The following is a 23,814-nucleotide window of genomic DNA, read 5'->3' as shown; positions in this document are numbered from 1 at the left end:
CCATATACATCTGTAAATATATACCTGCTTCATAGTTTAGGCGTAATAACTTAATAGGCTTCTATGGTGTTACCCTTGCATAAATACCTTGTAAAAAACTTATGTTTCACTGGCATACAATGAATTGCCTGTAGAACAAGATTGGCGAAGATACAATGTAGTACAAAAGCAAGAGCTAGCTCCAAAACAAATGGTGGTACAAAAGTAGTACTACTGCATGTGGCTTATGCCGAGTTTAGTTCTCAACTTTTTATTTAAACTTTCAACTTTTTCATCATATTAAAATTTTCCTACACACATAAACTTTCAACTTTTTTCTTAAAACTTCTAATTTTAGTGTGGAACTAAACACAGCCTTAGTTATACCAATCTGCAGCAAGGACATTATTCTAGGTGTTCGATGTTACTCTAATATCAACTCCTACTTACTACTCATATAGGAGTATATCTGAAAGAGTTCATGGATGCATTTATATGTTTCATATACAAGGCTCTTTCAAAAAGAGGAGGTAAGCTTTTCTGTCAACAAGGTAGGCGTGTATGTACACACGATGAATGCTCGCACTACTATGCACGAAGCCACGAGCGTGCATACAAACATGGGAATGGAAGATCTAGGAATGTTGTTGTCGTGTCGGAATTGCAGGATTGCTGCTCGATGGACAGCTCAATGTTGGCTTGTTTTTGTTGAAGATTCTAGCAATTTTGTTCTAGATGGACTAGAGAATTGACATGTACATGATAACATAATATTTGCACCTAAACAAGTTTCTCCTTTGCAAAGTTGTATTGCCTTTTTGCCGAGAAAGCTGAAGGAACATTAATTTCTTTCTTTGCATTGGCACCGATAACAGCAGATGCAACATTTTCCTTTTGACGTAAAATAGATGCAAAGTTACGTGATAATATGTACAATTATTGAAAAATATGATAATATGCAAGAAATGTCAAATCATTATCTTCATAATATTTTTCAATTATTTAAACACATACATCTACAATTTCTATAATGTATAACGTGCATTCATCCATATATCTTGCAGCAAAGCTCGGGATATCAATTAGTTAGAGAAGCTCGGGATATCAACTAGTTAGAGAGACAACCGAGTACATGGATGGATGGCAAAGGTGGCTAATTTTAATGAAGTGTACAGCTTTGTTGGTGCCTCATTTTAATCTCTATCCATCTCTCATTACAAGATGCCTACCGAGTCTCATTTTAATCTCTATCCATCTCTCACTACAAGATGCCTACCGAGTTCTTATTGGATTGGGATCCTCTGCATTGAAAGAGAAAATGCAGAGATGCTACAGTACTGCAGATGACCTGCATCCCTTATACATCCTGTCTATGCAAACTAAACTATATATCCACATAGCAGTCAGAGTCAGTTTCTTGCTTGATCCTACAATCCATTTGCTAATGGAAATACCTAAAAAGGGAGCGGGAGATATCTAACTAATACTATTTATTAAGCTGACTCATGTTGGAAATAGGAGGCACGTGGAAACCTATCAACAGTCATACCATGGGACTAAGTTTTAGTAGCCTCGTCTACCACAGATTTTGGAGCGAGACCGTGGTGGGTAGACTGCTGGAGCCCTTGTTTGTGTTGCATTGGCAGTAATCTTCATAGAGGAAGAAGTTATGTAAATGTATTGCAATGACAGTAATCTTTATAGAGGAAGAAGTTATGTAAATGTACAAGAACCGTAAAATTTCTGGTAAACAATGGCCGCTGGTCACAACTGATCGTTGGCCACCTTCTCGCAACCGCAACTATTGCTCACTGCGTCACATATGATTAAGTGTGCAGAAGATATTTGATCTGGCACACAGGATCAGCACACGTCTTCGCATCATCATATACCTTTTGTTCTTCTGGACGAGGAGGCCATGCTAGTCGTTAAATATTTTCTTTTTATTTGGATAAATTTTCTTTTTATTTGGATAACTTAGTGTAACATAGTGGTAGAAATATAATATCTCTATTTATAAACAATCCATTATATAGATCACACCCATGACCCATCCAAACATGTGCGTAAAATACAATGTAGAATTCTAGTTATAAAACAGTCAAGTAGTTCTAAAGAAAATTTCTCCGAGTATCCAAGTTTTAGCCTAAGCACAACAAATTTCCACAACAATACAAAATAAATTTACAAGTACAAATCTTCAACAAATTCCTTGTGTACCACCGTTATTTTGCCGCATACTTTGTCACTCATTGTCTTTCTACCAGTTGTGACATCATGAGGTCTTTCAGTACTAGTACTACACATGGAATTGTCTATAGAACAGATTGGTGAAGATACGAGCTATTCCTCTCGTTAAAATATATGATATTTGATTTTTGACCATAAATTTTTTATTAGGATACGCTTATAGATAAGTTAAGTTTATGACTTTATGGAAGTGCTTGACAAAGCAAAACTGAGGTTGTGCTCACATATCATGGACTCATGGGTCATCTTAGGCTGAGGCATCAAGAATGGAGTAAAGCTCAAAGCAAGCAGACACTGTAATACGAAAGCTTATGCATCCATGAAAATGCTCATCATAATTTTGACCCTTAAATGTTCCATTATAGTAATTAAGCGATAATAGACATGGAATATAAGAAATAGAATAATCTAAGGTGTGCTTCTGCAGTGAAAGATGAAGTTATAACAAGGACAATAACAAGTGAGAATGTATAAAAGAATAATCCTTACATGCAACTGATTGCGAAGAAGCTCTGACTTTGTTTCCTGTTATATAAAAGGAAAAAAACATAAATATTTATGAATGTAATAATATGCTTATATCATTATATGCCACACCATGGTAGAATATTTTTTAAGAAACATATAAAAGGTGCTCAAAGCCTGTTCATTGAGGGCTTCTCTTAGTTTATTGATTAGGTTTATTCCAGCCATGTTGACACTTTCAAGTTGCTCAGCCTCAATGCACTGCTTTAGGACTGCTTCCTGCCATTGAAGGTCAGAAAACAACTATGATCTTTGCTGAATACCTATGAAATAGAAAAGGAGTAAGGTGTTATAAGTGCATAGATTATTTTGATCAAGAATTTAAGTAAAAGGCTGAAAGTATTATAGCATCAAAGTATCATATCTCTTCATATCCAGTCTCCAACTTTGTAAATAAAGAAAAAAAAGTAAATTCAGGTTTCAGATTATCAGAGCTAAGGAGCATTGTTAATAGGAAACTTTGCAGTGCAATATTGTTCTACACTGTAACTCATCAAAAAAACTTAGTCAGATTTGAAAATAGCAACAATCCATAATTATGGCATACATGCATGGTAGCACTATATTCAAGTAGATAATCCACAGCAATAATCCGGTAAATAATCTGTTCCAAACAGGAACTCATGCAAGGACAATGCATTAATTTGGTATTGAGTTGTTTTAGCCTGAGTAGCAACCGTAATATTACATTGCCAGCTGCCACTGAGTTCTTTATGTTGCCAGCAGGTCCTGAACTCCTGGACATTCTCTACATTTGCATAGAAATAATTCCATTGCAAAGTCTCCAATCAAGAAGGTTGAATGAATCTCTGCCTTCAACATGAACTCATACCATGTTTCTCAACTTTGCAGTTTGGCCTTGTGTAAAACTTTGGTTTTGGATCTCTATAATCAAACAATCAAGATGACAATGGTGACTCTCTGCACATTTCCTTCTTGCATACAGTCAAATACCATGAAACATCTCTATGGATTCCACAATGACAGTGTATTACACAGATATGTCCATTGTCAAGCAGTCAGTAACCCTTCATAAGAACACACCAGCAAATAAGGAAAATGAACACCTGTCCACAAAATGGTCGTTCAGACTTCAGCTTCCTTTGTCAGTTATTAATCATGTACAGAGTACTATTTTTGGCATAATCATGAAACATCAAAGTAACCATGTGTCATGGCACCTTCCGAAGATTCCCCAACCTCGGAATGATCGCAGATTCCATCATGAATTGGGTCAGGCTGGTCATTGCTTGGTGCTTGCTAACCTTAGTGAAGATTGATTGCACACACAGTCCTGCTGCAAATCACTCATCCCTTCAGTCATCTCCTGCACAGTCATCAGCCCATGTCTATCAAACCTATGTGGCTTCAGTAGGTCATCACTCCTTATTGGAACATCTCAATACCTGGTTTTTCACCTCCCTTCAGGTGATGAAATCAGTCAAAAACTCAAAACAATCCATGCTGGAGCAAGTTGACTTGGTCACCCTTCAGCAATCAGCACATCCAACAGCTCAATAGATCTCCTAAGCTTTCTCTCCCGGAACACAGACTCAATCAGCCTTGCCCAGCATCTAGCCTCTGGCATGAACCCAGTGTCCACCAGTCCATACAATGTGACTGTTGCATCTGATACCCTCCCAACATCACACAGACCAATCAACAGCATGTTTGATGCTGCATAGTGAGGTACAAATCCTCGTCCGAGCATCATGCCCAGCAAGCCAGCCGCTTTCTCCATCTCTCCACATGAGCACAGGCAATTCATCACAATCCGGTAGCTTGCGACATTCAGCTGTACTCCTTCGGACGGTAACTTCTCAAGCAAGGTCACTGCTTCCGCTATCCGTCTATCTTTGCACAACCCCTCAAGCAGCAGATTGTATGTGACAACATCAGCCTTACACCCTTTCTGCCACATCTCCTGCACAAGATTGATCCCCTCATCCACATTCCCATGCCGACAAAGGCATCCAACAAGTGAGGTATAGCTGACAGCATCCGGCTGAACCCCAGATCTAATCATCTCCTCAAATACCCCCCTCGCTGCCTCCACTTCCCCTTTCTTACAGTGCCCATTGATCAAAGTGGCATAGTTGAAGGCATTTGGCTCGCACTCATTCTTCCTCATAAATCCAAAGATCGATTGTGCTTTCTCCACCTGTCCTAGCCTGCAGAATCCACCGATGAGCAAATTGTATGTTAGCTGGTCTGGCACAATGCGGTCCTTCTCGATCATGTCCTCAAATAGTTCAAACGCTTCCTTCATCTGAGCCCCACGACAGAGCCCACCTATCAATGTTGAATAGGTGACTAAGCTTGGTCTAACATCAGCGCAGTTCATCTTACGCATTTCATCAAACACCTGGAAGGCTGTCCCCAAATCGCCTTTCTTGACGTAATGCTTGATGAGGATGTTGTAGATGCACGTGTTGGGCTGCGGAAGGTACTTGCTCCGGGGGTCGCGCAGGTCGGCCAGGAGCTCGGTGAGAACATCGGGGCAGCGGCGGGAGGAGACGAGGCGGTCGAGGCAGACGGCGAGGGCCTTGCGGGAGACGCGGCCCCGGCGGAGGAGCGCGGGGAGGAGGCGGAGGAGCGCGAGGGAGTGGTCGGGCGGGAGGAGGCGGAGGAGCGGGAGGAACTGCGGCTCGAGGAAGCGGCAGGGCGCGGAGGCGGCGCGGCGGAGGACGGCGGCGGCGGCGGAGGGGAGGCGAGAGCGGGCGAGGCGGACGAGGAGCGCGGCGAAGGTGGCCGGGGTGTGCGAGAAGCCGCGCTGCGCGGCGGCGGCGTTGAAGAGGTCGAGCGCGCGCTGCGCGGAGGGGGAGGAGGCGATGAGGCGGGCTAGGTCGGGGTGGTGGACGTACCGCAGCTGCGTGAGGGGCGCTTCGGGCAGCGGAGGCGGCGGCGGCGGCGGGGAGGGCGGCGCGGCGCGTGTGGGGCTTCGGTAGTGGAGCGGGGAGATCCACGGGAGCGGGGCTTTGGTGGAAGCGGGTGAGGGTTTCATGCTCCCCTGCGGCGGCGGATGCTGGGGAGGAAACAGGCTAGGGCGGCGGGCGGCAGGACGCCGTGGAATCGCGGCGCCGCCCTCGTGTGGTGTCTCGCGAGCGCAGCGCAGGCAGGGCGCCGGAGCGGAGCGGAGCAGGAGCAAGGCGAGTGTCCTCTGCCTTGGCTGGGCCGTTTGTCAAATCTTGGACGCTCTTTTTGTATGTTTGGATGGCCAGGATTTCTCTAGGCTTCACGGGAGTGGCTGTGTTCTTGCTGTGTTCTTCCCCCGTTTTCCGCGCGTACGCTTTTCAAACTACTAAACGGTGTGATTTATATAAAAACTTTCTATATAAAAGTTGTTTAAAAAAATCATGTTAATCTATTTTTTTAAAAAAAATAGTTAATACTTAATTAATCATGCAATAAAATGAACTTCGTTTTACGTGCCGGGGAAGAGGGGTTTCTTGTTGTAAATTTAGTCATAATTCGGCATATTTTAATCCAAAATATTAAGACAATAAACATGACATTTGCAATATGAGTAGATCTAGTGACAGTGCAAGATGTATACAACTTGAGTATGCTTGATATGAAATAAGTATCAACATTTACATAGTAACGCAATACTGCCATTGCGAAGAGTATTAACAAAGAAACATCTAATAGAATCGGGAGAATGAAAGTATACCCCGAGAACGTCCCACCGCTGGATTTTGAGGCAGTACTACCTCCGTTGATGTCGTTCATTATCTTGTCTCCAATCTCCGTCGACATCTTGGTGAAGGCGTCGATGCAGCAGCAGTAGCCGTGAAGAACAAGAGCAGTTCGTCCGCCTACCCGTGCAGGTTCTCAAGCGGATGGAGTTTCGGAGGCACCTGCTCGTCCCGTACACCTGTGCACGCAGGTGAACAGAATCGGGGAAGGATTTTGCAGCTCAGGAACAGAGGAGGAGGAACTCGAAGTGCAAGAGAGGCCGGGAAGAACTTCTCCCGTCCTTCTAGTCACTGCGGAGTATATAATATGCGAGTGCGAGAGTAACGTTCGGAGTCATCAACCACGGTGTTTAATTTCGTAACCGATGCGCTCGTTAATACGGAATCAATTCACGGCATTTAATTCCATAACCGACGGAATCAATTCACGGTGTTTAATTCTGTAACCGACGGAATCAATTCACGACGTTTACTTCCGTAACCGACGCGTTCATTGATACGAAATCAATTCTCCGTATTTATTACCGTCCGTTACAAAACGAGAGAGTGTAGCAAATGTCTGCCTCGCCTCGCCTCGCCTCGCCTCGCCCGCCTGGCTGTCCGCGCACCATCTCAACCGGTCAACAGAGACTAACTCCGTATTTAAGTTGAGACCTCTTCACCCGATTTCCAAGGTGGTATTATTACCCATAGCACTTAATGTGGGCCAATGGAATTTATTAGGATTTAATTGGGCTTAGCCCATTAATCTAACAATCCCCACCAAATTTCATGGCTCACAGGAAATGCTCTCGATTCTGATCTTGTTTGTTATACCAGTGTTTCGGTGGAGACTGTTAAGTTGAACTTCCTCCTAGGAAAAAAGCTACACCAGATTACAACTGAAAAATGGACTATACCTTGAATTGTCAGTCTTGTGCGATTCAGGTTTCACTCAAACCCTTAACTGGTACTAGGCTGCCGTTTGCATCCCCTCTGTTTGGAGCGTATAAGTCATACTCCCGGCCTTTTCATGAGTATCTAGAGATCAACCAGATCTCATAGACTGTGACTAGCAGTCGGACTCATATAGGTGTGTTCCTTCTAAGATGTTCTGTAGGCCAACATATCTGCTTTATGAAAAGCTACTCGGATTACATTAAGGTGTATACCATCCTACCATACAGATTAGAAGAGAAGTGCATCATGAAGATAAGCCCATTTTAGGGTCTCTTCTCTCAGTTACACAATAGTTTGTTTCGCCATCCAAATTCACGGGATCTCTGATCACAATAGACAGGTTTCCATTATTGTGCAACTCTAAGTGGGTCTCAAGCCCATCTCCCTCGATGCACAGTCTATCACATTACGTGGTAGCCCCTTGGTAAACTGATCTGCCAGATTTTTAGCCGTCTGGACATAGTCCAATGCTATCACTCCGGAGTTTTTCTGCTTTCTGACAGACTTCAGTCTTCTTTTAACATGCCTGGATGACTTCATGTTGTCCTTCGAACTGTTCACTTTAATAATCATTGTTTGATTATCACAGTTCATCAGGATTGCTGGTACTGGTTTTTCAACCATCGGCAAGTCCATCAGGAGCTCACGAAGCCATTCGGCCTCAACTGTGGCAGTATCTAAAACTGTGAGTTATGCTTCCATTGTAGACCTTGTTAAGATGGTCTGCTTGCAAGACTTACAGGAAACAGCGTCCCCTCCAAGTGTGAACACATACCCACTTGTGGCCTTTATCTCATCAGCATCAGATATCCAGTTTGAATCACTATAGCCCTCTAGTACTTTTGGGTACCCAGAGTAGTAAATTTCATAGCTCATTGTCCCTTTTAGATAGCGCATTACTCTTTCAAGAGCATGCCAATGATCATCTCCCGGATTTGAAACAAACCGGCTCAACTTGCTCACAGCAAATGAGATGTCAGGCCTTGTTGCACTAGCTAAGTACATCAATGAACCAATAATCTAGGAGTATCTCCATTGATCCCTTGCTATTCTTCGGTTTTTCCTTAATAGCACACTAGGATCATAAGGAGTAGGAGCTGCCTTGCAGTCACTATAACCAAAGCGACTCAGGACCTTGTCCACATAGTGAGATTGCACAAGTATAATCCCACCCTCATCTCCTCTCGGTAGTTTAATGTTAAGAATTACATCAGCTACTCCCAAATCCTTCATTTCAAAGCTTTTGGACAGAAAGTCCTTGACCTCCTCAATCACATTGAGTCTGGTCCCAAAGATCAATATGTCATCGACATATAAACACAAGATCACTCCCTCTCCCCCACCATAGCGATAGTACACACATTTGTCAGCTTCATTCACAACAAAGCCAGCAGATGTAAGTGTATTGTCAAACTTCTCATGCCATTGCTTAGGCGCTTGTTTGAGACCATACAAGGACTTCAACAGCTTGCACACCATTCCCTCTTGACCTTCTAGTACATACCCATCTGGTTGATCCATATAGATCTCCTCCTCCAACCCTCCATTGAGGAAAGCTGTCTTAACATCCATCTGATGGACGAGTAGACCATGAGAGGCTGCCAGAGTGAGTAGTACTCGAATCGTAGTCAAGCGAACAACCGGTGAATAAGTGTCAAAAAAGTCCTCGCCTTCTTTTTGGGTATAACCCTTGGCCACAAGCCTTGCTTTATACTTTTCGATTGTACCATCAGCCCTAAGCTTTTTCTTGAAAGCCCATTTGCATCTTACAGGCTTGCACCCATATGGACGCTCAATGACTTCCCAAGTACCATTAGACATAATTGAGTCCATCTCATTGCATACCGCTTCCTTCCAATAGTCAGCGTCAGGAGATGAATATACCTCTTCAATGGTTCTTGGAGTATCATCCACAAGATATACAATGTAGTCATCTCCAAAAAACTTTGCAGTCCTTTGTCTCTTACTCTTTCGAGTTGCTACAATGTTATCCTCCTCAGGATTTCCTCAAGCATTTGATCAATGTGTTCTATCGGTGCAAACTGCTCAGGGGATAAAATAGGTTCTTGACTAGAAGTGCTTGGTGCATTTTTCATAGGAAATTCATTCTCAAAAAATGTAGCATCTCTGGACTCAGTAATTGTACCAACACGCATGTCAGGTACTCCAGAATTTACTATTAAGAACCTATATCCCACACCGTGGATAGCATAACCAAAGAACACACAATCTACGGTCTTTGGTCCAAGTTTACGCTTTTTGGCTATAGGTACATTTACCTTGGCCAAACAGCCCCATGTGCGCTGGTGTGAGAGATTTAATTTCTTCCTTTCCCTTCCTCGAATGGTGTTACTTCCTTAAGCTTAGTAGGAATTCTATTCAGGACATGACACACAATCAATATTGCCTCACCCACCATTCCTTGGACAGTCCTGCAGTGTCTAACATGGCATTCACCATCTCAGTTAGAGTACGGTTCTTTCTTTCGGCTACCCCGTTTGACTGGGGTGAATAGGGGGGCATCCTCTCATGAATAATTCCATACTCTTTGCAGAAAGAAATAAACTCATTGGAAAAATACTCTCCACCCCTATCAGACCTCAACCTTTTGATTTTCCTTTCCAGTTGGTTTTCTACCTCAGCGTTATAGATCTTAAAGTAATGTAATGCTTCATCCTTTGTTTTCAATAGGTACACATAGCAGAATCTAGTGCAATCATCTATCAGTGTCATGAAATATTTCTTTCCCCCTTTACTTAACACGTTATTAATTTCGCATAGATCGGAATGAACAAGTTCTAGTGGTGCCAAATTCCTCGCCTCGATGCCTTATGAGGCTTGCGAGGTTGTTTCAATTGAACACAAGTATGGCACTTAGAGCGTTTGACTAAACTGAATTTTGGAATTAAACTCATGTTGGCTAAGCGTGTCATACAACCAAAATTCACAAAATTCACATGACAAAGTCGCGAATGCCACACATTGGACTCATCATCATCATCGCCTACATGGTTCACAACTTTATTACATATATCATCCAAGGAAAAGCGGAACAAGCCTCCGCTGTCATAACCTTTTCCAATAAACATTCCATATTTAGATACGACACATTTATTGGATTCAAACACAAGTCTAAAACCATCTCTACACAGTACAGAGCCGCTAACTAGATTCTTCTTTATTGAAGGGACATGCTGCATGTTCTTCAGCTGCACGATCTTTCCCGAAGTAAACTTCAGATCGACCATACCAACACCATGAATAGCCGCAAGCGATCCATTTCCCATCAACAAGGAGGAACCTCTCCCGACCTGATAAGAAGAAACAGAGAAATGCCAGCACACACATGAATATTAGCACCAGTATCAACCCACCAATCAGGTGAGTGACAGACAGAGAGAACTATAGGTAAAAATTTACCATACCTCGATGTTCCTCCGCCCTCACTAATAACCATGTTTGTAGACTTCTTGTTCTTGCGCTTAGGACAATCCTTGGACCAATGCCCAGGCTTGCCACACACAAAGCAATCTCCTTTTACCTTTCCCTTGCCTTTCTTCTTAAAATTGGTTGTAGCCTTGGGTTTGACGTCAGGTTTGACTTTCTTGTTGTTGTTGTGGGATGCGTGAGGGTTCTTCTTCTGCACCAAATTGGCACTAGAACCTCCCTCGATCTTTTTGCCCCGGTTGCCCTTTGCCCTTGACTTCTCCTCAACACCCAAAGAGCCAATAAGATCAGTAACACTGAACTCTTGCCTCTTGTGTTTTAGAGAAGTAGCAAAGTCCGTCCAAGAAGGTGGCAATTTGGCAATAATGCCACCTGCCACAAACTTGTCCGGCAACTCACAGTTGTTGTTCTCAAGTTCCTTTGCCAACATCTGAATCTCATGAGTCTGTTCCACTATAGAACGGTCATCGACCATCTTGTAGTCATAGAACTGCTCCATGACATACAGCTCGCTGCCGGCGTCAGAAACCCTGAACTTGGCCTCAAGAGCATCCCACATGTCCTTCCCTGAAGGCATGTGCATATACACGTCCACAATACTATCGGCGAGCACACTGATCAATGCTCCACGGAACAAGCAATCCGTAGCCTCAAACTTAGCCTCCTCCTCAGGGGAGATAGACGGTTCACTCGGTTTGCCCCGTGAAACAAAGAAACATTGCATCGCCGTCAACCACAAAAGTGCATGTGCTTTCCATCTTTTATAATTTGAACCATCGAAAGCATGTGGTTTTAGTGATGCAGCAAAGCCAACTACCGAAAAAGACCTATTAAGTTTTTGGATTGTTGGAAATTTGGTCATAATTCAGCATATTTTAATCCAAAATAGTAAGACAATAAACATGACATTTGCAATATGAGTAGATCTAGTGACAGTGCTAGATGTATACAACTTGAGTATGCTTAATATAAAATAAGCATCAACATTTACATATTAACACAATGATGCCATTGCGAAGAGTATTAACAAAGAAACATCTAATAGAATCGGGAGAATGAAAGTATACCCCGAGAACGTCCCACCGCTGGATTTTGAGGCAGCACTGCCTCCGTTGATGTCGTTCATCATCTTGTCTCCAATCTCCGTCGACATCTTGGTGAAGGTGACGATGCAGCTGCAGTAGCCGTGAAGAGCAAGAGCAGTCGCGCTTGAAGCGCTACCCAAAATCTTGATCGTCCGTCTACCCGTGCAGGTTCTCAAGCGGACGGAGTTTCAGAGGCACCTGCTCATCCCGTACACCTGTGCGCGCAGGTGAACAGAACCGGGGAAGGATTTTGCAGCTCAGGAACAGAGGAGGAGGAACTCGAAGTGCAAGAGAGATCGGGAAGAACTTCTCCAGTCCTTCTGGTCGCTGCGGAGTATATAATATGCGAGCGCGAGAGTAACGCTCGGAGTCATCAACCGCGGTGTTTAATTTCGAAACCGACGCGCTCGTTAATACGGAATCAATTCATGGCATTTAATTCCGTAACCGACGGAATCAATTCATGGTGTTTAATTCCGTAACGACGCGTTCATTGATACGAAATCAATTCTCTGTGTTTATTACTGTCCATTACAAAACGAGAGAGCGCAGCAGCAGCAGCTGTCTGTCTCGCCTCGTCTCGCCCCGCCTGGCTGTCCGCGCACCATCTCAACTGGTCAACAGAGACTCTCCACTAACTCCGTATTTAAGTTGAGACCTCTTCACCCGATTTCCAAGGTGGTATTATTACCCATAGCACTTAATGTGGGCTAATGGAATTTATTAGGATTTAATTGGGCCTAGCCCATTAATCTAACATTTCCAACCCCCTCCTCTGAACAAAAGGCTACTTTTCCAACTTCACCTATTTTATTTTTGACGTGCACGTTTTTAACTTAATAAACGGTGTGACTTTTTACAATAACTATTATATAGCATTCAAGCGTCCTAGCGATCGTGTCGACCACATGACCTGAAATGGGACAGGCTGGCTTATTAGTTCTTTTTTAATGGCTTTATCCTGCGGGCTTAAGGACTTTCGCGAATCCTGTGAGCATGGGCTAACGATGAGGGTTGTCGTTGTTGCGAAATCTGATTAAATGACGTGGATCGCCGTTGTTGCAGGATCCGATGATTTGCCAATTGTTGCGAGAATCACCGCAGCAGAGATAATTGGCAGATGTGATTGATGAAAAGCTTGTGACCTTAACCTTGCCGGCATACACCATGAAGTATGCTTCAAGCACTGACGGGCGTGGGCATTAAAAGATTTATGGCGTTTATGGGTACAGCAACACACCTCTGCAGAGTGTATGAATTGTGATATGTCACTCCCTGTTTCGGGTAGAAACTGTAAACGTGGCAGGAAAGAAATATATCGGAAGTTCTAATACCTGTGGTACCTTATATGCAGTAGATTTTTATAATTACTTTATATGAGCTTTTACAATACTGTTTTATAAACATGCACAGGCCCGGCCCTGGAGGGGGGCAAGCGGTGCGGCCGCTCTGGCCCCCGACTCGTAGGTGTCCCTCTCCACCCGCTTCACCCCCCTCTGGCCCAACAGAAACTGATGCATGCGGGAGGTAAGAGCATGCCCAGCAGCTCTTCTATCCGGTCATCCATCCTTTGTTTAGCATATGGAGGGGAAAAATCATGCTCCAGCAAACACTCCATCACACACGCCATTTTTAGACATCCTCCAAACCGAGCCCTCTCCATGCCAAATTTGGCGTTTCTCTCTCCTCACGTCATCCCCCCAACTGCCTAGCTCCGATGACTCGCGCCACCATCCGGACTGTACCATGGGGAAACAGAGAGGATGGACATACCAGGTCTGCCATTTGGAGATCGCCGGAGTGGAAGCCCCGCCATCCGCGCCGCCCCACCGCTCGCACCGCTGCTCCTTCATCGTGTTGCCCCCGTCGGGACTCCTCTGCGCGCAGCCTCCGCGGCCACCGCGTGCCTCCTCCCTGTCCAGATGCACCCTCGTCGGTCGTCCTCCACCGCCCCTCGCTCGCCCGACTGCCGCCGCCCCTGGGCTCGCCAGCTTGATGTAGAGAAGTAGTACTAGTAGGAACAAAGAAGAACGATGCAGAGAACTAGTACTAGTAGGAAAAAGAAGAAATAGTTGAGCAGTAGTACTAGCATATAGTAGTATATGTTACTTGCATTGCTTTTATACTCATTTTAAATATATGAGTTAAAAATTATCCATTAAAAATATATCTGTTAAAATTTACTCATTTCGAAATATTATAGCGATAAATAACACCGTTAAATTAAGTTATTCAAAATATATCCCTTCAAATACAAATGTAAAGTTAGTTGGAAGATATTATAAAATATAGAAGAATGTGATATGGAGGATGCAATTTGGATGATCTGCTGGAGTGAGAAGAGATATGGAAGATGAATCTTTTTGGATGACCATCCATATAGGAATATGCAGGATCGAATTTGGATGAGTTGCTGGAGACGCTCCGAGTTCCTGAGAATCCCGACGGCATCGACGCGCGCGATCACGCCGAACCGCCGCTCACGTCCTGACGCGAAGTCGCGAACGCAAGATCGCGGCCGCTGGCAGTAGCACCGTCGCAACACCTCAGCCATCTCGTCCAAGGCCGCCGTCCGCTGGCCGTTTCCGCGCACTTCCGCTTCCGCCGCGCGACGCCCATGCGAGGCGCCAGAGACGCAGCCGCCGAGCCGCGCAGGTTTCTTGCCGTTGCCGTGTTCTACACTTCTTCTCATGCCTCATTGATGTCTTGCTGTTGCTAATTTGCTGAGGTTGTGTTTAGTTTGTGTGCCAAAATTTTTTTTAAGTATACGGATACATATTTGAAGTATCAAACGTAAACTAATAACAAAACAAATTACAGATTCCACCTGAAAATTGTGAGACGAATCTATTAAGCCTAATTAATCTATCATTAGCAAATGTCTACTGTAGCACCACATTGTTAAATCATAGCGTAATTAGGCTCAAAAGATTCGTCTCGCAATTTACATACAAACTGTGCAATTGATTTTTTTCGTCCATATTTAGTGTTTCATGTATGTGTCCAAATATTTAATGTGATGAAAAAGTTAAAAGTTTAAAGAAAAAAGTTTAAATCTAAGCACGGCCTAAATCACTGCGACGATCACTGATTCACTTTACTGGTCTAGTGAGCAGCAACAACACCATTGCCATATGAAAAATTGTAACTATGATTCCATGTGTAAATTGTAATCTGTTATTTGTTGCCTGTTGCTAATTCAATTGGACGAGTGTTGGATGAACCAACAATGGCAGTGTGTGTCCCGACGCACTTGCGGACTGGTCGTGCGCTGCGCACTCGGATACTTGCAATCAACTACTTGGTAAGATATACTAAATCTAGATTTGTAATTTTCTAGCATACTTTATACGAGTTAAAACACTGTAGTTATGTTAATTTTTTCAATCATTAGGCCATATTGTCGATAAAGTATGCATCGGATAGCGAGAAAAGGGGAAAAACGAAAAAGAGTGGATGGTTTAATAAAAGCCTAGAAAGGAGCATTGGACAAATTTTTAAGAGGTAACACGTGAACGTCAAGCAAATATAATTTTAAGGTAATATGTACAATGTTTTCTATAAAAATTCTATTTCTGAATGCAATTTAAACGTTTATGGCAATAACTCATATATATACGTTAACAACCTCTACATTTAGTTTCGCATCGGGACCTTAAAAACTCAGGACCGGCCCTGCTTGCTAGCTCCAATTTCTTGCATGCTCATTGGGAAGAAATCACTTGTGCTCTCCAACTATACTGACAACGCCTAATTAAAAGATTGATCCTACTAACACTATGGGTTTGTTCGGCGGTTCAGTACAGTTGCAGACACAATACACTATTTGTGTTGGCCGCACAACAGTGAAATTAAGTACAATTGAGCCGGGCCTATATCTCTCATTGTTTTCTGGTTAGCTTATCAACCACATGAAAAATTAAATTTTAGAACTTGAATTTAATTTTAAGTTAAATTTGTGGTTTTAAATTAAAGTTAATTTATAGGTTCTCTCATCGTATTGTATCTTTCGGCGTTTACTTTTAAAGCTCTAAACATAGATATAAAAACTTGCCCATAAATTATCTTTGGTTGATTCATTCGCCAGCTCAGAAATCTTGTAGAAACATAGGGATTGTTCATTTTATAGTCAAAATCAACTTTACCAAATTTTGATGATGCCAAATTTTGACACGTTTTGACGTTACCGGATTTTTATACTATCGGTTGTGTTTATTTGAAACCTTATCAAATTTTGGTTGAGTTTTTGTGAGAGAACTTCCGGAATTGCCAATCTTTGTTAGGGTGACAATGATAACATTATATTTAGTTTGTTTCCCTACCAAAACCTAGTCATATCAAAACTTGATAAAGTTGAAAGTAGCAATAAAGTGTATATATCCATGAATCAAAGGTATAAAACTTAATATATTTTAATTGATATATACGGATGGTTTATATTTTAGAAACACACATGGAAGCCATATTTACTTGATTTCAACATCTACTGACGAATTGAGATCCGGTGCTGTAGTAGTAACAACTGCAACCTTGGCAGTCGGAGCACATTATAACCGTTGGATCGATGGACCCAACAGCTCGGATTCGCTCTACCATCCCGTTGCACCATCGATGCTACAGTAACCGCTACAGTGTAAGTTTGCCACAGTATTTTATGAACAATACTTTCTTACCATCTGAGCCGTCAGTTTTTTATCCATCGGCTGCACTGCAACTGCTAAACATGCAGTCGTAGATCTCGATCCTCACCAAGGCACATGCTAGCACAGCACAAAGAAACGTAGGAGTACTCTGCTGCCATAAAGGCAAAACCATGTGGCTTCACCTTCTCTGCTGCAAGAGTTCCAATTCCTATGCATGCCAATGTTTCTCCATTGTAAATTACCTGGGTGATGAGGAGAGCAGCAACCTCTAGTTATAAGCCAAGAATAATGTGGAGCCGTGGAGGTGCTGGAGAGTCAAAAGAACTCAAGTTTTAGTAGAGTGAAGGAGAACAGCATTGTGACATTCTCTAATGTGAGGTACATGCCTTTCTCGGTTTGATAGATAATGATGTAGGGCTATCAAGTATTTACCCAATGCTTACATTTGTTTGTTGGTGTGTATTTCCACATAAGATAGGTGTGGCACTGGATGCCCGTAGGTCGTATGTGCAATGCATAGGAGTGGGATTGTGAGGCAGCTTTGGGAATGATCGGCATCTACCACGTTTACATGACAGTCTCTCTTTCAGATCACGAGGATACTTTAAAAAAAAGGAGATTTGGAGGCAGCGGCGAAGCCAGGATTTAGGTATTAGGGGGGCCAACCATAAGGTCAATGTATCCAAAAGAAAGCTTATTGGCTGCTTGGTGAACAACGTGTTGTATGCATGATCAGTTTTCACCCCCCTACAGAATGGTGTCCTTGCAATCAATCTTGTGTGGACGTCTAGGCGGTTTATCTCCATCCATCCACTTCTTTAGTAAGGCTGAGTTGTTTTGGACAACTTCTCGGTTTTTCATGAGGTACTACCTAAACGGTTAAATAAATTGTTTGTAGGAAAGTTTTTTATATAAGTTTCTTAATATATTTTATAAGTTTCTAATAATTAATACCTAATTAATCATATGCTGCCGTTAGAAATATACTTCCAATCGCTGAATCGAATGCAACCTAAGAATTACATAATTGAATCATGCAAGAGAGAGTTAAACACAATTTATGTACTCCCTCCGTTTCACAATGTAAGTCATTCTAGCATTCCCACATTCATATTGATGTTAATGAATCTAGACATATATATCTATCTAGATTCATTACCATAAATATGAATATGGGAAATGATAGAATGACTTACATTGTGAAACGGAGAAAGTAGTTCTATACTAGCAGTCTAGCACTGAGATTTGATGCACTACAAAACATCTCAATTACTTCTTTAATTTGAAGACTCCATCCTGTTAATTTGTCGCATCACATCAAAAGCTTCACCCAGCTGCTTGCGGGAGTTTTAGTGAGTTGCTGATCGATGCTCCCAGCTAGAGCTATGCATACGCATTCAGCTACACATATCCATACTCGCAGTTAGTGAGTTGCTAGCTACCGATATATACTCTTGCATCTATTAATTATTTATCTAGGGAAGGGAGGGGGGAGGAGGGGGGAGGATCAGAGGATGAGGGGTGCCAGGCCCTCCCCGGCACCCCCTGTGGTGAACCCATGTGGCCTCGCCACTGTTTGGAGGGAGATACGTGTCTTCAAACATTCTTTTAAGAAAAAATTAAAAAAATTGTGAGCGTGTTAGGATTAAACACGGGACCTCAGGGTTAAAACTACACATAGCTTGTTACTGCACTACATTAGAACACGAGGATACTACAACAAGCAAGAGGTGGCAGACTTGAGAGATAATTAATGCTAGACCACATAATCATGGATAGCTACCAATGGACACACAGTGGAACCGAGGATGAGTTTGAAGATCCACCGAAGCTCACATGAGTGTAATTGATCAATCACAGAAGTTGTTGATTGTGTGTGTCCCGTAGTTCGTAGATAGTTGCCCCTTCATTGCAGATCATCCTTACTCAAATTGATAAACAATGCTACCAAAGTCGACACATACAAGTACAGAAGTGCAGCGAGCAGGCGGTTTTGCTTTCCTAATCAGATCGAAAAGTGGTTTCAAAATTAATACTATATTTGATTCAAACCTCTTGCATGACTAATTCATTTTTTCCTCATAGATCCGGCAGATAAAATACATTAATATACTACCTTATGCTTGACATTGAAAAAAAATATATTTTTTTATAATTTCAGTTTTCAATTTTCAATTATTCCAATGGGCACCAGTACCCGCCACTCTGCCTGCAGCACGAGAGCGGCACCTGGTTTGTTCATGTTTCCGACGGCCGTCCAAAACCGCCAAATTTTAAGGTTTCAACGTAGGCGAAAGCAGGTTTCGATCAAATTTTCAAAAGGTTTTTTCATAAACTTAATAGGGACTGACTAGCTGACAGTCGGCTGAATTTTTTTTGTTAGCCGTCAGTTGTCTAGTATAAATCCCAACTTAATAAATTGGACCGAACTTGTTCGAAATACAAAAACCGCCTACCGCTGGGGTCGGTATCATGCGGTAAATCGGAAAGTAAATTGCATCCCAGCGGACCCAGCCTGAGGCTACGGTTTACCTTGAGATGAGGGGTACAGTTTTGGAAATGTCTATAACAATCCTTGCAGCATTCCATCCAAACATATCTTGCAGTCACCTTCTTCAATCAGAACTCTTTTGCTCCAAAATTAACTTTCATACATTAATATTCTCAGGTACCCGATTTCTACAGTGAGACGATGTAGTACTCCACAGAAGTACTCATTGGCAAACACAGACAACTACAAACCTATTATTTACATAATCCGTCATGCTGTGTACAGATATGCCTTATCAAGCAAACGATATTCCCACTTTTTCTCAAGAAAGAGGAAGAAAAGGTCAAGGTAAAACGTCTCCAAGGTTAACCAATACTATTCCAAGTGCCTGGGTTCAGTCACATCAGTTCTACTTATGCTCCTCTGCGAGCTCGATCCTTTATCTTGTTTGAACGCCTTCTTCAAGAAGAATGCCATTGCAAGCTGGGCCCCAAGGTTAGATCGGCCTCGGGATAGACAAACAATGCTTCCGATAAGCAGAAGTCCACTTGCAATCGTTGCCCGAGATGACTTCTTCCCTGGCTGTTGGCGTGATGAAGTTCTTGCAAAATGTGTAGGAACAACATTTGCTCTTGTATTTCCTTGAGGATGATGATTTGCATCTACATCAGTCTCCAAGGCCTGAGGAAACTGATGTGCAAAAACAAGCGTCATCAGAGCATGAACCATAAAATGGCCATAATTCGAAATAATAGGACAGTAAACCGTTCACAGGTTTGTGGGGGGTACATACTACATAATTCAAACTTTAAAAAACAGATTCTATCTCCAGAAAGATTATCATTGCCTATTTCAGTAGCTGTAATTTGTGAACAAAAGTAAAGGACAGACAATCTACAAGACATGGTAGGCTTCAGCAGGCTAGCATACAACATAAGCACATAAATTATTGTATGAATTTATGATCTCGACTGGCTATAACATATATTCTAAATTCAAAAAATATAATCATTATCCTCAAACCTAAAAGATTGTATACATAAAACAAATAAAATAAACTGGACACACACTGTACATATGATTTTTAACAAAAACAGATTCATGCTTATAGGAACATAAATAGACCAATTCCTAAAGAAATATCAACCACAGATTGGTCAATAGGTCAAGACTATTTACCTTCTTGGTAAGTCTTTGCATGGTCAGAATTGATATTGATGAAATGTTACGTTGAGGATAGCGACGTAGTGCACTGTTCATTTTACAAATGTAATTCCAAATGCCCTTGGCAAATGCCAGTTTTGCCATCTCTATGTTCATGCCGTTGTCTTCATGATGCAGCACTGTAATTCGGCATGCATCCCTTCCAGGGACTGTAAAGTAACATAAAGCATATAAGCAACATCAAATTTAAAAGTAGTTGAACATATATGAGATACATCCCCAGAAAATAACAATTTATAGATGCCTTTTGATCATAATTATAACAAAGAAAATTGAGAGTCGAGATAAGCTAGCAAAAATGGCATGTCATAATGGCTCAACTTTCAGTTGCATATTCAAGGTCATAAAGAAAATTGATGGCAAGGAGAAGAAATGTGTGACAATGGTATTTATTCTTCAAAAATAAACACTTAAAAGAATATTTGTTTTATTTTCAGTTGATACACAGCCTGCTTATAGCTTCAGTAGAACTCTTCCCATTCTGTTTGGTTAACAAGTACAACAGAACTATTAGTGTATTAACTCATGGATGCAGAAACAAAAATTACAAGCCTTTCATTCTTATCAGCTAACAAATTCATCCAACTGCATTTCAATCTAAATATTAAAGTATAAAATATATACTGTAGATACTAGAGGCTGGTAAAGCATTACCAAACAATTAGATCATTTGAAGTTATTCTATGCGTATTTTTTAGAAATTACATCGACGCAATACATACCACTGAAACAAGATAGGTCATTCTAAACTCAATAAGGACCGCAAAAAGAAGGCCTTCTATGAATATTAGAGTTGACTTACTTTTCCTAATGCACCATCCTGATCTCAAAAGTTGCACTCGAACAAATTTCCGCTGTCTTGGTGCAACAGGATGCTCACATTCCTGTCCAGGTTAACAAATTGGCAACAACAGAACAAATTGTAAAAAATGACTGAGTGGTCAAAGAAAATAAGATAATGGGGATAAGGTTAATGTCATCAAAATTGCATATGAAATACTCGTGTGAAATTGGTGAGTTCATTCTAAGGTTGTATATTCAATTAGATTTCAACTGATTTTGTATTTTCTCAAATTGGGCGTGTACAGTGCATTATCCCTAGAATTTGTGTATTCTCGGCTATATCAGTGGTGTTTTAGGCTGTTTGTTTACAATGCAGAATGCAGGAATTCTACAGGGAGCAGTTTACTTCCCACAATAGGTGAAATTCCCACATCCTAAACAGGTCCTTAGTTCATTTAAAAATGTCAAGCATAGGATCAAAACCAATTCAACTTGAATTTCATATTAGAATTGAAGATGTAGTTAGGACACAATCAACAATTGTGGCATCATTGGTTTCTTCTGCAACTGACTCCATGAGCATTACCGAAAGCTTAGACCTTATATAAGTACATTACTGAACGAATAATCTACAATGTTTACATTACTGCATAAGTACAAAAGCCAAAACAATGACACCAAAGTATATCACACTTTTACCTCGCAAAAAAAATATCGCTTTTAAACAGTTGAGAATTTAATGACGAGAAAGGATGGAGAGAGAGATGTGACTAACCTTCACCAAACAGTAGAAAGACTTGTCATTTCCTTCCCAAACTCGCCATGCCAATATGTACTCCCTTGGTGTTAAGAGCGGAAACTTCTTGATTGTACGCCCTATCTCTATTCCACTATTTTCATCAAACTGTAGCTGCTCATGCTTTATCACAGTGTTATCCCACTCCATTCTATACTCATTATCCATGTAAAAGTCCCTCAATAGCTCTGTTGAGCATCTCTCATATGTTGTCACACTAAGATATCTAGGAGGGCCTTCCTGCATAGGGGAATATAACTGTTACATAAAGAAACTGAATTGTTAAACTTGAGCAAGCAAATAGAATCTTGGGAATTGTGATGTTCCCAAAAATGTAATGGGTCAAAGGACATCATGGAAATAGCATCACAAAATGAAACCAGGCATCAAAATCCAATCATGGCAGAACCCAGCGAAAATTCCTAAACCCTAGGTAACTTCACGTAGACTGCATCAGCTGATCAGTAATTAATCCCCCAACTATTTTGAATTCTAAAGTATTAAGGCTTTGTTTGCAAAAGCTGGTTCCCAACTCCATACTTACGTTTTCCACGCGCACGCTTTTCAAACTGATAAACAGTGTGTTTTTTACAAAAAAATTCTATACGAAAGTTGCTTCAAAAATCATATTGATCCATTTTTGAACAAAAAAATTAACAAATACTTAATTAATCACGTGCTAATGGACCGCTCCGTGTTCCGTTTTTACTGTTTGGGTTGGGAACATGTTCTTGCAAACAGAGCCTAAATAGCTTTAGTTTCTTTTGTCAATTCTTAACCAAAAAAATCATGATCAAGTACCTAGAGCACACATAAACCAATATCAATAATTCTAGTGTGGTTCTAAGATCTCACCCACAGAGTTGGCATGCTCCCACCGTCCCATAAAAATTTAAGCCCATTAGGGGAATAGACCAAGGGATATTGAGAAGGTGATACCAAAATTAGCTCCAAACAGTGATATCAAATGACACCCTACAACTACGCATCCACTTTTAAAGCATTAAGGCAGGGTGGATGGGGTTGAATTATTCTAATACCTACAATCTTAATTTTCTCGATCGACTTGTACTCTTGCACTATGAAGTATGAACTACCCATACAGTAAGCATTAGTTGTGGCCTTTCGCAGCTAGTAAATCGCATGGACACAAGTAGGCAGAGTAAATTCACAATCCGCCTTACGATAAGAAGCAGATCATTAGAACATTTCCATTGGCCAGCAACAATATAAAACAATAAAACATTTCCAGTGACCCGCAACAATATAAAACAAGATCAATGGATTCAACAAGAACAGGAGGAGATAGAGCTACCATGGGCTTGTCGCACCACACCCTGTAGGAGACGTCATCGTTCCCTTTGGCGACCACCTGCTGCCACCCCTCCCTCTCCGGCTCACGCGCGGCCACCCCGAGGTTGCCCACCAGCTCCCGCAGATCGCCCTCCGTCACAAGGCCATCCATCCTGCGAAATCCACACCCCCACGGAGCAAACCCTGATCAAATCACATTCTCGCTCAAAAAAAAAAAACCCCGCGCGAGAGGGCCAAGGAGCGGAGGGGACCAAACCCTGCGGCGGAGCCTGGGGCGGAGTCCGCGGTGACGACGGCGGCGGCGGCGGCGGAGGAGGAGGAGACGGCGTCAGCAGGTCGGAGGCGGCGGCGGAGGCGGAGGCGGCGGAGGAGGAGGACGGAGAGGTGGGAGGCGAGGAGCAGGAGGAGCGCCGCGGCGGTGGCCCACCCGCCGCCGCGGGCGACGGGCCGCCAGAGCTCGGCGCCGCCGCCGAGGAGGAGGAGCCGCGGGGCGGCGGCCTCCGGCGGCGGCGGCACGGCGCGCCCCGCGGCCATCGGCGTGGAATCCGTCTCCCCCGCCATGTTAGCCCTGCGTGCGTGTGAACCGCGTTGATCCGCGAGCGACCGCCGCGGGCGCTTTGTTGGGCTGCGGAGGAGGGTT

At 42.5% G+C, this 23,814-nt stretch overlaps 2 protein-coding genes and 1 pseudogene across 2 annotated transcripts; all 3 read right to left on the bottom strand.

Annotated features, from left to right (window-relative positions):
• Positions 1–2,678: 2,678 nt before the first annotated feature.
• On the bottom strand, positions 2,679–5,930 carry LOC4329334 (pentatricopeptide repeat-containing protein At5g18475). Its single transcript, XM_015767863.3, has 2 exons — positions 3,443–5,930; positions 2,679–3,017 (listed from the first exon to the last, which is right to left on the bottom strand). Exon 1 carries the CDS (start codon positions 5,756–5,758, stop codon positions 4,238–4,240), a length of 1,521 nt encoding a protein of 506 aa, XP_015623349.1. The 5' UTR covers positions 5,759–5,930; the 3' UTR covers positions 2,679–3,017; positions 3,443–4,237.
• A 4,747-nt stretch (positions 5,931–10,677) lies between these two features.
• Positions 10,678–14,615, bottom strand: LOC136355245 (uncharacterized; annotated as a pseudogene).
• A 4,562-nt stretch (positions 14,616–19,177) lies between these two features.
• LOC4329333 (uncharacterized) lies at positions 19,178–23,814 on the bottom strand. Its single transcript, XM_015772157.3, has 6 exons — positions 23,431–23,814; positions 23,176–23,326; positions 21,840–22,100; positions 21,084–21,165; positions 20,237–20,430; positions 19,178–19,747 (listed from the first exon to the last, which is right to left on the bottom strand). The coding sequence occupies exons 1-6, from the start codon at positions 23,733–23,735 to the stop codon at positions 19,433–19,435; spliced, it is 1,308 nt and encodes a 435-aa protein (XP_015627643.1). The 5' UTR covers positions 23,736–23,814; the 3' UTR covers positions 19,178–19,432.

The sequence above is a fragment of the Oryza sativa genome, chromosome 2 (assembly GCF_034140825.1).
Source record: "Oryza sativa Japonica Group chromosome 2, ASM3414082v1".
Classification (NCBI taxonomy): domain Eukaryota; kingdom Viridiplantae; phylum Streptophyta; class Magnoliopsida; order Poales; family Poaceae; genus Oryza; species Oryza sativa.
Note: the sequence above shows the minus strand (reverse complement) of the source record. Positions and strands in the feature narration are given on the sequence as shown.